Below are 16,520 nucleotides of genomic sequence, written 5' to 3'. Positions count from 1 at the left end.
TTATCCATATGTAGGTATCAGGGGGAACTCATCATAAAGTGTATAATCAGCAATCTTGCAGAGCAGTGGCCCGACGGCTGTTTCGGTGCAGACCAGCTTTGTCAGGACCTGACAAAAGTTTATAATAAACTGAAACATTGACTGTGATCTAGAGCTTCGCAGCCTATCTTCGCATTACTTGCACGCTCCGTGAGTACCACTGTCCTTTGCATCTCTCTATCTACTGTTCATCGCAGAGGGCACTCGGGCCATTTGTTGTATCTTCAGGGAGTGAGTTCCGGCCATTATTTTGCTACGATGCAGCAGCCGTTGTTTTTTTCACGCCAAAGTCTGTTGCGCTTCATATACAGACTCATTACTTCAAAATATACCCTTACTAAGTTCATTGCTGGTATATAGTGCTAGGACATCTATTGTAGCCCACTTATGACTAGGAAATCTATATATACTCATAAATGCAGCATGCACTCACGTAAAGAAGTTTTATCATTTGCGGTGCATCCGAACTTGTCACAGGGAAAGAAATCTCAGTCTATGTGCATCCACAATAATATGATTGTAAATGGGGCACGCACCACACTTTATATAGGAAAAAAACACAGCTTCACATGCTACAGGTTTAGGCTGTAAATCACATTTCTTCAGGGTCCATAGGGCTTCATAGGGGAGACAATGGGGTGTAGGTGGGACTTGGAGGACCGGACACCAACAGCAAAGCTTTTCCAATCCCAGGATGCTTCGGTACTTCCCCCTATACCCCGCCCACAGCCTGAGGGCAACTCAGTTTCGTTGGTGTCCGGCACGAGCTGGATCACCATTTTTATGATTTACCTTTATTTTAATTTATTTTACTACTGAGCAGCAGCACAAGACGGTCCTTTGGATGTCTGCTCTACTGGGCGCAGTCTTGCCTATGGTCTCAGGAGACAGACCGGAGGCGCTGATGTAGACATCGGTTCGTCCGGGACTCCACTAGACCACCAGGGCATTATAAGCACTGGCGCAGGGCTTAATTAAAGCCAGGGGACCCGGTGGTTAATGTCAACATAGGGGAGAAGGCGCTCTCTCTGCTGTCCCACCCCCAGCTCAGGGCGCCATTCAAGCGTCTTGCTGGTCCTCCCTCACCCTCCGCCCCCTCTGACACTCACGGCAGCCATTTTCTGCATTCAGGTCTCCGGGAACTCTGGGTCCGGTCTCCTTGTAGCCTTCTCCCAAGGGCCAGGTTTATACAGCGCTATATCCTACCAGCCACTGCGGTCTGTGTAGTTGATTTTAGTGCCCACTGCAGTTATATTGCATATTCTGCATTGTATGTGATTTATGCTAGCGCTGCTGTCTTTCTTTTTTCCTATTATTGTCAGCTTATACCTTTTCTTTATTCCACCTTAACCCTGGCAAAACTAAGGTATAGGGGGTTCATTGTACCTCACATTCAGGGCCATCTCTTCCATTGGGCTTGTTGGGCAGTTGCCCAAGGGCCTGAAGCTTGTAGGGGCCCGCCGACCCACCCCCCTGCATCCGCGACCAGTTGGTAAATTTGTGATATTTTTATAAGGAGGCCACTGGTGCACTATATTCTGATCTAACCTCCCCCACTCCATCCCCCCCCTGGTGACTAGTACTCACCTCAATCCCAGTTTCACTTCATCCGCCAGCTTCAGACCAGTCAGACAGAGTCTCTCTGCATGTGTGGGAGGTCTGATGGGCATGCAGGTGGTTTAATTTTATTGACCATTTAATTTTTTTTCTGTGAATGGGTGAGTACGGGCCCCAGTGCATTGCTTTGCCCAGGGCCCACACTGCTGTTAAGACAACACTGCTCACATTTCCCTATATTTCTGAGGGCTATCGCATACAGCAGGGGTTCCCAACCACGGTCCTCAAGGCACACTAACAGTCCAGTTTTTAAGGATAGCCATACTTGAGCACAAGTGTATTAATTAATATTGCAGTTATTTTGATTTAACCGCCTGTGCTCAGGCATGCATATTACTAAAACCTGGACTGTTAGTGTGCCTTGAGGGCCGAGGTTGGGAAACACTGGCATACAGTATACTGTATCTCGGTTGCGCACTACACTATGCCATATTGCAAATACATCTGAGTTGCTCACTGCACTGTGCCAGATTGTGTATTACATTATTCTTGCAGCTATGTCTGGTAGAGGCAAGAATAACAAGCAGCCTGCTGCTCCCACTCTGGTGTATTGCAAGTCCTGCTCAGCAGGCATAGCTTCAGAGGACCTCATTCAGGATGGTCTTTGTGCATCTTGTTATACTGCATCGGGTCCATCAGCCCCAGTGTCCTCTCCTCAGGACCCACCCTGGGCTACTTTTTCACAGGTTCTGGCAAAAATTGTGGACTACCTAGCGGCCCCTGTGGTAGCTCCCCCTTATGGGATGGCCACAAACAGGTACTTCCTGCAAATCCTTTGCCTCCCCCATGGGTAGATGCTTTTCTACCTCAGTGCAGAGTCTGGTTAGTACCTCTACAGCTTTTCAACAAAAGCTGCAAAAGGAGAGACCCTTACCTAGTAAACCTACTAAGCGTGCTGTGTTATCTTCCCAGTCCACCCAGTTATCAGATTCTGATTTCTCATCTGAGGAGGCCGAAGACACAGATCTCTCTCATTCTGATCAGGGGAGGAGGAGCCCCCCTCCAAGTTGAATATACCTGCACTTATGAGAGCTGTAAAATCTATCCTTTAAATAGAAGAGACCGAACCCACTCCTAAGACAAAAGAGACACTATTTAAGCGACAAAAGGTAGTTTTGCCAGAGTTTCCTCAATCTGATCCGCTATCTGATCATATGAGTGGGGCATGGAATATGCCCAGTAAAGGATTTCAGCTGCCTAAATGTTTAAGTTCCTTTTACCCTCTTACAGCTACTGATTGCATGAAATGGAAGTTTCCCCCAGCAGATTCCCACGTGATACGTCCGGTTAAGAATGCTACCTTGCCTATCAATACTGCAACCTCCTTGAAGGAGACTACGTATAGAAGGATGGATGCTTGTCTAAAATCTATATACTCTCTTACATGAGCCATTACTCGTCCTGCTAGAGCTATGGCCTGGCTGGCAAAAGCCATTTAGAGCTGGGCAGAGGCCCTAGAAGATACATTTCCCTTTGATGCTTGGAGGGAACAGCTGTCCTACATATCTCACATTAAAGATGCAGACTTCTATTTAGATGAAGCAGCTCTGGATACTGCTCTTCTAGCTTCCAAAGCATCTGCCACTTCCGTAGTAGCCCTCCGTATTGTGTGGCTCCTCTCATGGAAGGCAGATTCGGACGCTAAAAAGGCACTGGAGTCTCTACCTTATTCTGGAGATATCCTGTTTGGCCCAGAATTGGACAAAATTGTGACTATCTTGGCAGCTTCCAAGATGGCGTTCTTGCCCTCTGCATATAATGCGAAACCTCAGATGTCATCCTTTCGTCTTCAAGGAAAAGCCTAGGAGCAAACAGACCTGGGCTACTAGATGTCCACCTACCAAACCTGAGGAAAAGCCTTCAGCTTGACTGGGCGGACCTCTCCCTGTGAAGCCGACTTCTTCAAATCGCCCAGTTCTGGCGTCAGACCACATCAGACGCCTGGGTAAGAGAAGTGGTCTCCCACGGATACGCCCTCTCCTTCCTGAGGCCCCCCAGTAGATCTTTTGCACAGAACCTCCATCGGACATAAGCAAGGCCCTGCTGCTCCAAAAGGCCATTTAGTCCTTACTGCTCTCAGGAGTAATAATTCCGGTCCCCTCCTCACAACGAGGGAAGGTCTGTTATTCTACTCTCTTCTTAGTTCAGAAGCCCAATGGCTCTCATTGGCCTAGCCTCAATTTCAGGTCTCTGAACAGGTTTATCAGGGTACCCAGGTTTCGTATGGAAACCCTCCGCTCTATTGTCCTGGCTATGAAGCCTGGGGACTTTGAGGTGTCTGGACATTCAAGACGCTTACCTACATGTACCTATAGCTCCTTCTCCTCAACAATATCTCCAGTTTGCTATACTACAGCAACATTACCAATTTCAAGCTCTGCCTTTTGGCCTTTCTGTGACTCCTCAGATCGTAGAGATGGCCAGATGGGCCAGTCCGGTGTTAAACCCTGGCCGAGCAGCTCTGCCTCCCGGCGCACTGCTCAGTAGGTATACTGAAAAACGGGGGCGTGCTACGAGTCCAGGTCCCCGTGACTCGCAGTACACCCCCATGAAACGTAACTACATCCCCTTTGTGACGATGCCACACCCCTTATGCAGGCGCATGCCAGGAGGACTGCTCGGGCTGATCAGCAGCCCCAGTCCGTCCCTGCCCACAGCAGTGAGGTCTTGGGTTCGGTTCCCACCAAGGCCCTAACTGTGTGAAGTTTATATGTTCTCTCCTTGCTTTGATTTCCTCCCAAAATCCAAAAACATACTAGTAGTAGATTAATTGGTTTCTGTCAAAAATTAACCCTAGTGTGTATACAGTCAGGTGCATAAATATTGGGACATTGACAGGATTTTAATATATCACCACCACAATGGCTTTGAAATGAAACAAACAAGATGTGCTTTAACTGCAGACTTTCAGATTTAATTTGAGGGTAATTACATCCAAATCTGGTGAACGGTGTAGGAATTACAACGGTTTCTATATGTGCCTCCCACTTTTTAATGTTCTTAACTGCAGGTGGGGTACTCAGCCAACTAGGAAATAAAGAGGCAATAAACATTTGTCCCTGTTTAAATAGATTTCTGAAACATGACCATGTAGGCATGTATTGTTTAATTGGTACTAGATACTATCATTCAGCATTTGGCCACATAATCAGATGTATAAGTATGGCCAGGGGTACAAAGTTCTTCTAGAATCCCTTAGCTGTCTAAGTAGAGCTGTTGATCTGTAAAATAACTTTCCGAAATTCTGACTGTTGTACATTTCTGGGAAAAGCTGGGGCATAGGAGTGTATTTTGTTTTACCAAACAACGTATTTAATCTGGGTCTTAGAGTTTGGCTTTAAAGTCTGAATATTTCTTGCTGTCTCTTTCCAGGTCCTGCCTATTATTGTAGAGCAGTTTGAATGGATGTCACTGGTCAGCAGTAAACTGCATTTATCATTCATGAGGTTCACATATTGGACATTGAGGCAACTTGAAAGTGGAACACAGGTTACATTTTTACTCTTCTGTATTTGTATTGCTTTGAGCCATTGTTAGCAGAGATTGAAGAAAAAATATCCATAAGTAAACAAAATACAGGTTCTGACAACAACAGCTTTGCTAAGTTCACATAATAGTTTTGTGTTATGAGCATTTTATATACTGGAACAACATTATTTAAGGGTATGCAGTCGGGAAGCCGGCGGACCTAATCCCGACAGCCGGCTTCCCGACTGATTTATCACTGCGAGGGTTAAATGACAGGCGTCTAAATCTAGACAACTGTCATTTTACCAACGCCGGGAGACCGGCGCCCGGCATCCCGATCGAAGGGACACCGAGCGCGCATAGCCATGGGAGGGTAGGGTTAGGTTTAGGATTCCCGGTTGGGAATTAGGGTTAGGCACCCCCCGGGAGGTTAGGTTTAGGCTAGGGGACGGGGGGGTTAGGGTTAGGCGCCCCACCGGGAACTTAGGTTTAGGCAGAGGAGGGGTTAGGTTTAGGCACTTAGAGGGGGGATTAGAGTTAGGCACTGGGGGGGAAGGTTAGGGTTAGGCACCCCTAAGGGAGGGTTAGGGTTTAGGGGGTAAAATTAGGTTAGACAATACTTACCTTGGACGATCAGGATTTCCTTCTCTGCCAGGATGCCGCTGTTGGGATTCCAACTGCCGGGCATGGGTCTTGCGGTAAATAATACAGATTCCCTATTTAAGACATCTTCTCTTATATCCTTATGTTTTTCATAACCACAGGCTACTATGACCTCGACCTTGCGGCGTCTGGGTGATGAAACTTATAAAGGAGTAGTGTATCAATCTACAGAAGAAACTGCCATATCAAATAAGCCAAGATCTGTAGCCTTCTTCAAAAGCAACAACTTACCACTGAGATTCATATCAACTTTAGTCATACTAAAAACTGTAACGCAAGGTGAGGTTTATCACTCTAGCCTAAATAACATTACCTACTTTGTTAATTGTTTCAGGAATCAAAAATTAGTAGAATATGAAAACGGACACCACAGTTTTTTCAAACAATAAATGCATGATTGGAAGTAATGCTGCAATTGTACACCCTAGTCTGAAACGAAACCTTTTGTGCACCAGTATAAAGCTGGGTACACATTAGACAATTTATTTTTTTAACGTCTTGGCCGATTCCGACGGATCGGAACGACAAATTGTCAAGTGAGTACGCACTATGCGCGCTCCCGCAGCGTCCTCCATTGCATCTTCAGGTCGCCCCTACATGCATCTCAATCTGACAATCTCGTTAACGATTTCCCGCACTACCGGACGACCAGGCAATATGCTAACATTATTTAGTTAACGATTTAACCACCAAACAATGCAAGATATATCATTCGTTTGTTTAGAAGATTGCATATAGTGTGTATACACTATATCGTTTTGTGTACTAATGTGTACCCAGCTTAAGACTTGCTTGCTCAACACTTTGTGCATGTTCTTTACACACTTTTGTGTGTATGGCCCTAATATTTATTTTTACTTCATATACTGTACCATATTGACATGTAAATCGAAACATGGCACACTTCTATGATTTGTGTTTTCAGTGGATTACCTTGCTCAGGCATTGGATTCCCTTTGCATGGACCTGAAATCTGATGAAGGAAGATCCCTTTTCATGGAATATCAGGCTGTGCCAACTGTTGTACATCTTTTACATGTCTCAAACCGAGGGCTTATTTCCAGTGTCCTTGACATTTTACTGCAGCTTTCGATGGAGACCAGTAAGTACACAAGTGATAACATATACTTGTAGCGAAAATTCAAATTTATAAAATTGATACATTTTAACATTCTAATATCTGTCAAAATAATGGAACCATAAAGGGGCCTATCCATTACACGGCTTTGTGAACAATCCGACCAAAACCAGGAGGTTTTGACTGGGATTCGGTTTTATGTTCGATTTGACATTCGATTTTGCCAATAGTAAATCTCCTAAGGCAAAATCTAATGAAAACCAAATGCAAATCGAATGTGAAATCACACAAAACTGAAACTTTAACATTAGTAAATATACCCCACGGTGTCGGAAAAGCAAGAGTCATTCCTGTACGGTGACCGGGAAGTAATGGGGGTGGCCAGAAGACGCACAGAGATGCTGCATCTTATTAAAGTGTTGCAGGTGTGATGCTGACAGTGGTTGCGTACAGAGACTCTGAGCCGCTCACTTTGGAGGCCATTCTCAAACAGTGAGGGCAGGTGCAAGTTTTGATGGTGCGACCAGTGGGGCATCTAAAGGCACACCAATCTGTATTTCAGCATCTACAGGAGCTGACGGTGGGAGTTTCAGTCCTTGCTTATTCGGAACGCAGAGATGTGCACCAGGGAAGGGTTTTGTAGCGGCATAAACACGACGCGGCCGACTCAGTCAGCCCCAGTGTAATATTTTCACCAAAAAGTTAAATAGGGAATGCACCTACATTAGTAGTCAGCTTCTGTAATCACATGGTACAAAGTGGCTCCATGCGTGGCAAGCTAATGTCCACATCCTCTTATTATATTTTTCTTTTAGTTGCCTGACTCACTTTATCTTCTCTCAGTCAGTGACACTGGGCCTGATTCAGAGCCGCTCGCTAGCTAGCGGCAGTGTTGCCATCATGGGGGACTACCAGGACTGGAGTCCCGGGCCCGGACCCTGGCTGAAGGGGGGGTGGCACCCACCGGGCCACCCACCCGCTCCTACCATCTGCCACAGTAAAGCTTGCAGCCCGCACTGGCCCTTTGACCAGTGGAAAAGGGGATACCATTGCTACCACCCGTCATCGCCTCTGACCAAGTTCCCCATTGGAGGAGGCAGCCAGGGCCCGCTTGTGCTGCTCCTCCAGTCCAGCCTACAAGACACCCGCCGCCGCCGGCCCCATGTTCAATAAAGTTTGTTCTGGGATTGGCGCGCGTGACGTCATGCCGCACTGCTATAGGCAGAGTTCGGAGGAGCCCCGGCGCGTGAGGAGCAGCGTCTGCTGGGGAAGAAGGAGAGAGGATGCCAGAAGAAACAACTTGGCGCCTTCTTCAAGGAAACAAGGTAAGTGGTAAAAAGCGGTGCACAGCGGGCAGGGCAGGGAGGAAAAAAAGCTGGGCAGACTCGCAGAGCACTGAATCTAATAAGGGGGGCGGAGTGAAGTGGGGAAAAAGAGTTGGGCAGAGCACTGGATTTAATAAGGGTTGGGGTTGCGGGGAGTAAAGTACTGAAAAAGAGCTGGGCAGAACACTGGTTTTAATAACCGGGGAGGTGGGGGGGAGTGAAGTGGGGAAAACGAGCTGGGCAGACTGGGCAGAGCACTGGATTTAATAATCAGGGGTGGGGGAGCGAAGCGGGGAATAAAAGAGCTGGGCAGAGCACTGGTTTTAATAACCGGGGAGGGGGGGGGGGGGAGTGAAGTGGGGAAAACGAGCTGGGCAGACTGGGCAGAGCACTGGATTTAATAACCGGGGGAGGAGTGAAGTGCGGAATAACAGAGCATGGCAGAGCACTGGATCTAATAATCAGGGGTGGGGGAGTGAAGCGTGGAATAAAAGCTAGGCAGAGCACTGGATTTAATAACGGGGGGGCCCTGGCTATTTTGTCAGTCCTGGGCCCTACAGTTTCTGATGGCAGCCATGGCAAGCGGCCGCTTGTTGCAGACGATGTTCGCTAATGTGCACATGCGTGTAGTTCGCAGTGTGCGTGCGCAAACTAGTACAAGCGATCGGAATGTGCTCGCTCACTCTGCCATGACTGTCCAGTGGAATGAGTGACAGGAGAGGCCGTTTGTGGGTGGTAACGGGCAGGGCAGTAGTAACGGGGGAGTGGAGTTGCGGACGCAAGCCTGCCTGAGTGTTTCAACGCCGTTTCAGAGGCGTGCATAATTAACCGGCAGCATCATAGTACACGTCACCTGGTTGATTTTTACACTGAACTGCTCACAGTGCTTGCGGTAGAGTACAGTTTTCCGCAAGTGCTGCGGTCAGATCCGATGGTTTCCGATGTTCCGATGGTTGTATATACTTCCTGGAGATGACTAAAGACAGGCGGGTGGGCGTCTATAAACACAAAGTGATCGCTCGCCAAGACATAGTGGGCATGCTTATGTCTTGCTGTGCGAGCGGATGCCTTGATTTCACTTAGCTGAATTTCCATATGCTGGGAGCAAGCGGCTGCATCTAGTGAGCGGGTCTGAATTAGGCCCTTAGTGGAATGTTGGGGTGGGAGCCTGATTGCACAGATAGCGTCTTCTAGCAACTGTCTCTGCTAATTCAGCATGGATGTCCCAAATCTACCTAAAGTAGATTTGGGACATCAAAACTTTCTTCTCTCTTGTAATTTTCCCTCCTCCCAGAGGGGCCTATTTATCAAGGAACATTTGCGGGATATCCCCCCGAAATGACCCGTGTTTGGGGGAGATACACACACATTTTAAGTATCATCCTGGATGTACTTACAGGGGTCCGCAGCGGATATTGGAATGTGTAAGCCCTAAGACGCCCACTTTCAATGGGATGTGGTCAATATCCTGACCGCAGGGATTCCGGTGGTATTAATGCTGGCTCCAGAATCCCGACACCCGTCAGAATCCTGGCGCTGGCATCCCGACCACCAGAATCCCGAAGGTAAGTAGCGAGGTTAGGGGGAGGGTTAACGTTAGGGTTAGGCACTAGGGGAGGGTGGGGGTTAGGTTCAGGCACTGGGGAGGGAGGGTTAGGATTCCTACTGACAGGTGTCTGTACCCTTATCCTGTTGGGTTGCCGGCGTCGGGATTCTGACCGCCGGGATCCCAAGCACCAGCATCCCGTACCCATCCCCTTTCAATGCCCGTGCATGTTAAAATACCAATATAGAATGGACATAAATTATGTACCTAATAATACTGTGTTTCATAAGTTGTAATGTTGTCTAAAACATAGTCACTAGGTAGAAAATGAAACACTTGAAATATGTATGGCAATAAGCCGGTACAGTACTCTGCCATCCTGCTCCATACTCCCTCTATTGATTGCTGTCTTTCAGCATCTGGAGATGAATAGTTATATGAAGATTACAGGAAAACAGAGCTCCGTGTGACTTTTGTAATTGCAGATCATTAGTTTTTGGAGAAAACTCTCCAAAAACTTGCACTTTATTATTCCTATCATTTGTGTGATCTGCTGCCAGTGGAAACTAAACAACATTGTGTATAGATAGAAAACGTATGTAAACTAAGAAAATCTAGTTTATAAAAAGGTTACCTCATGGTGACTGTGTGTCTTATTCTGGATATAAAGAAAAGATGACTGAAATACGGGTCACTGCTATGACTTCTTCCTAGCTTTCCTAAGTATTGCATTGTTACAGCAGAGGGAGATTATTAAATCTTAGTAATGCCTCCCATACACTATGCATGTCAGTGGTTTAGTACGACTGCCACACAAGATGTGTATTTCAAATTTGGATCCCATAATGTGGACTGATCCAGTTATGTGGGTGGACTCCATAGCAATCAAATGGGCCTGTTGAGTGGTTGAGCAGCTTTAGTTTGCTCTATCTGTGTTTGTGCTAATATATACTACAGTCACTGCCAAATGCTTGTACTTCACTCAGCTGGCTAATAACCGTGCCATGTACAATATGTTCAAAAGACGCATTATAAACATAGAACTTACAGTCGTCCGCACAGACACTTAGGGGTAAATTTACTAAAGTGAGAATTTTTAGAAGTGAGTTTTAAAAGTGATGTTGCCCATAGCAACCAATCAGATTCCAGATATTATCTTCTAGAAGGTGCTAGATAAATGTTAAGTAGAATCTGTTTGGTTGCTCTGGGCAACATCACTTTTAAAACTCACTTCTAAAAACTCTCACTTTAGTAAATTTACCCCTTATAGTATCATTTCCTACCCCAATTAAATTTGAAGTATTATCGTTACTATAGGGGGGTGCACCCAGGAACAGATTGATACATATGTACAAAAAGAAGCAGTGTTCCAAGACGGAGCACTCAAGGATAATTCTTAATTCACATCATTTTATTTAAAGAATTTCAATTGTGGTGATCCAAGAAAAAAAATTTAAATACAATAAAAATTAACTTTTAATTCATCAATTAAAATATTATAGCCAGCGAAATATAAAGTGCAAAGTGTATTAAAGTGCTATTTGTATAAAACAATACCAACATGTATCTAAAATATTGGGCCAACTCATGGATCTTTATAATGTTACTTTCATATCCAATAATTGTTATGACAGGATGCTGTTATTCAAATGAATGTATTACTATCACTTCTCCTATGTAATCAAAATTCATCCAATTTGGTGATATCCTTGTATCCTTCAGGATATCCTCGACAGTTTCAGTGTACTCTCCCCATTACTATAGGACTGATATTGGGATATCACTACAATATGTATCTATTTGGATTGATAATCTTTAACCAATTCACATCTGGCCCCATTTCTCATGGTGTATTGATCCATGTGTTATATACTGTGTTCTATTTAAAGGGTTAATATTCTCCAATCAATAGGTTTTTGTTGTAAATGTGTCCCAAAATGTATGAGTCTAATAACTAGTCATCACATGATGTCACATTCATACATGATGTATCTATCCGTTTCTACCATACAAGTCCAGCATGTGAAGGGTGCGATATACCCAGCATCAAGTTTATAACGCAAAGGTTAATCTCTGCATCCGTGGTTCACCCAACTAATATTCTTAGAGATCAGGCTAGTTATGATTATAATTTCTCATTAGCTGTAGTAGTGCTAAAGTTTAACAGATTATTAGCTCTCTAAACACATACTGGAAACATTGTGGTTACTGTGATTAGGGCACACATTGGATTATAAACATAGTACTTGTGACACTGCTGTTATTATATACCATAGATAATTCTGGAATGGTTATTGGAATGATTATTGGCTAGGGAGTATTACCTATTGACATTTATTACCAGTCACAGACTTTCATTGTGGTTCTTTTAATAGACATATAGGGCGATATTCATTTATCCCCGTTAACTGAACAGGTGCTAATTGATTGCCGACTCGTATTCAATTATCCACTTATTGGGGATTTCTATTCAGGTCTCCTGAGACCCGAAACTAAATGCCTGTTAATTGTGCAGTTATCGGGTTATAACTGCCAGTTAACGCACAGGTCTGTGAACTTATCACGGATCCCGTGTTAATGCATGTGTTTAATGTATGTTAACAAGGCAGTCGGGCGAATACGGGAGGCTAATTGAATAGTCCTGGGCGTTAAACCCGAGGCTACCTCCTGTTATTACCTGCTGTAATTCACAGAGTGTAATTGAATTCCCCCATAGACTGGATGTAAAATTATCTACTTCCAGGGTCATAACTCTGTGAAATATGTTTCAGACTTTTGTGTGTGTATTTCTAGATCTTTTTATAAAATAAGGGATATCTGCATTGTATACTGGACGTCAGAGAGCGCTGTACTTTATATTGGAATTCAGTTAGGATGGCTGTATTTTATTGTGGATATCAGAGGGGGACTCGGAATTTAACTGGATCAAACAAAGGTCCGTGTTTTATATATTGGAAAATCGTATACCTGGATTTTATCATGGGCATCAGGATTGAAGGAGGGTATGGGCTTATGCTGGAAATCAGAGAGGGGTCTGTATTGTACAATAGACTGTGTATCCTTCATTTGCTCAGGTGTTACCTGTACATATACACATATATATTGTAAGAGCATGCAGTGACAGACATAGCAGCAGTGTCCCAACACCTCTTGGCAATAATCCCTGAAAACATATAAATATATCCCTCATACTGTATACTGGAAAACTGTGCAATACAGTCTTCTTACAATGTAGCATCTTTTAGTCCAGTCAGATAATTTACATACACTCCTGATAGAGACCTTTGGTGGAGAAATTTTATCCGCAATACACAAGCTGGTAGGATTTGCATTGTTACACAACTTTTGTATTTTGCAGGATTCTTGCAGCCATTCCTGGAGTACTGTAGCACTGAATCATTTTTCAGGACTTGTGCTGCGTTACTTAAAGATCCTAAAGTAGATGTTCAAATACTGGAAAAACTAAGCATCGTTCTGCAAAAGCTCTCCAAAGTCCGGTAAGATTTGTAAAATCTATGCTTAATAACATATAGTTGTTGGCACTGCATGATGTATGTTATATAAGGGAAAGAGAGGAAAGGTGGGTAATGGGAAAGAAAACAATAGCACAGGAGAATCCACTAAAATAATGTTGCAGTTTTTAGAAAAGAGGTGCACCCTCAGAGTATGAATAACATGTCTTTGACACTGCATGATGTATGTTAAATATTTTTAAATCGTTTTCTAAATCGCCTTTTTTTTTTTACACATTTCATCATATTAATTATACTTTCTCCACATATTGACATCTTACAATGTAGATCAAAACTGCCATTATAGCTAACTTGGCACTACAGTAACAGGTGAGAGTACTACTGTGTTGTTCTCAACCCTCCTCTACCTCTTTCTGAATGCTGCTGTTGCTATTGGAGAATCTTGTGTAACAAGCATTTGGTATGTATTTGGGCCACTACTTGACCCATTACATGTTTGATAGACAATCCACAAGGCTGCATCTGCAGAGACCTAATGTATCAATCTGTGGCCTCCAAAGTTAGCACCCATCTTTTAATTTTGCCAATTACATGTTGAACATATGAAAAAAACTTACATGTTTTATGTTTTGCAGGAGCAATAAGAAGCTTTTTGACATGTTTAACATTCCTCAAGTGATCCAAGAAATGCAGAGAACAACAAACCCAGATCACGCATTTCTGGTCATTAATTTGAACTCTATTCTTTTCCATTTGGGTTTTGCAAAGACCAAAACCCTTTCACCCAGTGTCGGCATCAATCATTGACTAATGTTGTTATATGAGCCTTTCCTGTTTAGTTTTGTTCAGTTTCTAGTAAGGATGTGCATATTAGTAATGTAACAGTGTTTACAATTTAATTTTTTTTTAAATTACAAATTATTTTATTGTAGTAGTTTGTCACATTTGTTATAAAGTTCTTTTACTTTGGTAGTACGTGCTTGAATTGTGTGTTTTGTTTTTTTTTAATGTTTATTTTTGTATTGAACCAAAACCTGAAAATTGTTGACCATAGCCAGTACCTGTCAGTCTGAATTCTTCTGTATATTGTAAAGTGGTTATTAATTATATTTGATGTTTTATTTAACAATATTTAACAATAAATTAAAAATGAAAACCTTTTGCAAGACATATTTTTTAGGTCTACTGTTTACAGTGGGTCAAACTGATTACCATTCATAATTATGTACAGTGTTCCCAAATGCGGTCCTCATGACACCCCAACAGTTCAGGTTTTAGAGAGATCCATGGTTGAGCACAGGTGGTTAAATCAAATTGACTGAGGTACTAATTAAGTCACCTGTGCTTAACCAGGATATCTCTAAAACCTGAACTGTTGGGGAGGCTTGAAGACCGCGTTTGGGAACCTCTGACCTAAATGGTCCACCTAAAGTCCTACACACAAATAAACAAGTGGGATGCATGACCATTTTATAGAGTGCTGCATTTGGTACCATGATCTTCTTGTATCAGTTACTGCTCTGGTCAGATTGTGTACTCTGCTCCTTAAACTAGCTCTGTCACAACTCCCTTATTCCCCTTCTAATATGACAATGCCCTCATCACATGCATCCCCAGTCTTCATAACATATTCACAAGTGGACAGGTTACTGCTTTGCACAAGTTCAGTACTTTCATATTTTGAAATACTTAGTACCTCTGTGAACCATTTAATGGTTTTATTGGCTTCAGGTTGTTTTATTCATCCCACTTTAAAACAGGGGTTAGTCTGATAAATCAGAAGCGAAGAAAATTAACAAAAGTGCTCAGACCTTAGTCAAACTAACCTTAAAAATGTACATGAGGGGCTGGCCAAGCAGAGGCTGAAAGTCTAAGTTAGAGATCTCTGAAACACATGTTAACTAATTGAAAAGTGCTTAAAATGGATAATACTTCACATCTAATGTTAGACTGCTTACTTGGAAAAATTCCACTGCCTGGCACAGTACATACTATAATTGCTTGTTTCTTATCCTCTGAAAACATCCGGAAGCTCAAGTACCAAATCTGCATATTTATATAGACTGGGTTGGGTATGGGATGCTGGCACTTGGGATCCCGGTGGTCAAAATTCTGACGCTGGCATCCTGTCAGGGTTAGGATACCGACACCTGTCGATAGGTATCCTAATCTTCTTCCTAGTGCCTAACCCTAATTTTCCATCCAACTCCGCTACTTACCTTCAGTATGCCGGTGTCGGGATTCCGGCACCCGTATTCTAAGTGCTGGTATCCCGTGTCGGGATACTGAACATATCCCATGTAGATGTATCCCATTTTCAATGGGTATGCACACTACAAATTTGTATAATTTACGCAGCTACAAAGTCCAACTCCGCATGAGCCCATAGAGCTCCACCATCGGTGGAGCAGAAAATGGACTGAGAGACCTTTTCCTCTTTCCAACTTGAAGGCTGAGCACTGCCTATATCGGCACAGAGTGTGTCTGGATTGGAACCAGTGGACTATACTTCTGTGTGCAATTTCCTAGAGTGGATGTACTGTAGATGTTGACCTGCACCAGAAATAGACAAGGTGGCTCTGTAGATATGCACAAAGATATTGGAGCTCAACCTATAAGCTCCTAAGGGTTATTATATCAGGTATTTCAGATGGCAGAGATGCTAAGTTCCAGGTGGCAGATTTGTTGAAGCTAGATGATTTACTACCCATTAAGTAAGATGAACTTATGAGTATAAACATTTATCTCAATGGTAGTTCAATTAATGAACAAGGTATAGTATAATAAAGTATAAATACAAATATATTGCCTGAAAAAATTAGACTTCATACATTGGGTTGATACTAAATGGGTGTTTTCGTGGAATATGTCACAAATGTTAATGATAAATAGGCTCCTAAGTGAGGAAAGCTGTATCAGTCGGTCCTATGTAGCAGACTCAATGGCGATTGGCGGCAGCAGCTATCAACAAATATGTAGCTAGCCCCACTTGCAGGTTGGAGGTGTTAAAATAGCACTCTCATTCAGTGTAAAGCCCGTCATGCTATACACTGACTGAGAGTGCCATTTTATATTTTCACCTTCAACTTGCCAGGACCGCCGTAAATAAAGCCCATTGGCTTATATGTCATTTGTTCATTCTTCCTAATGGGAAGTAAACCAGCTAGCCTCAACTGATCTGCCACTTGGAATTATGCATCTCTGCTTTTTGAAATAAATGTCAAATGTGGTTTCAACATGTGAAACAATGTCCCACGAGTTTTCCGCCGAACCAAATGTTTTCCCTATATACGGAGAACGCTATTGCCTCC

The 16,520-nt window shown here is 43.5% G+C and overlaps 1 protein-coding gene across 3 annotated transcripts in view; it reads left to right on the top strand.

The window, feature by feature from the left end:
• Window positions 1-14,318, top strand: part of CCDC138 (coiled-coil domain containing 138) — a 79,156-nt gene extending 64,838 nt beyond the window's left edge. For all 3 annotated transcript variants that reach the window (XM_088445967.1, XM_088445965.1, XM_088445966.1), the window contains exons 11-15: window positions 5,029-5,145; window positions 5,889-6,066; window positions 6,713-6,889; window positions 13,095-13,233; window positions 13,845-14,318. In XM_088445967.1, coding sequence (XP_088302093.1) covers window positions 5,029-5,145; window positions 5,889-6,066; window positions 6,713-6,889; window positions 13,095-13,233; window positions 13,845-14,016 — 783 coding nt within the window. In that variant the 3' untranslated portion in view covers window positions 14,017-14,318. The remainder of the gene's footprint in view (window positions 1-5,028; window positions 5,146-5,888; window positions 6,067-6,712; window positions 6,890-13,094; window positions 13,234-13,844) is intronic.
• The last annotated feature ends 2,202 nt before the right edge of the window (window positions 14,319-16,520 follow it).

Source organism: Taudactylus pleione, unplaced genomic scaffold (genome assembly GCF_031769625.1).
Source record: "Taudactylus pleione unplaced genomic scaffold, aTauple2 ptg000391l, whole genome shotgun sequence".
NCBI classification, from domain to species: Eukaryota; Metazoa; Chordata; class Amphibia; order Anura; family Myobatrachidae; genus Taudactylus; species Taudactylus pleione.
The sequence above is the reverse complement of the archived record's forward strand: the minus strand, read 5'-3'. Positions and strand labels throughout refer to the sequence as shown.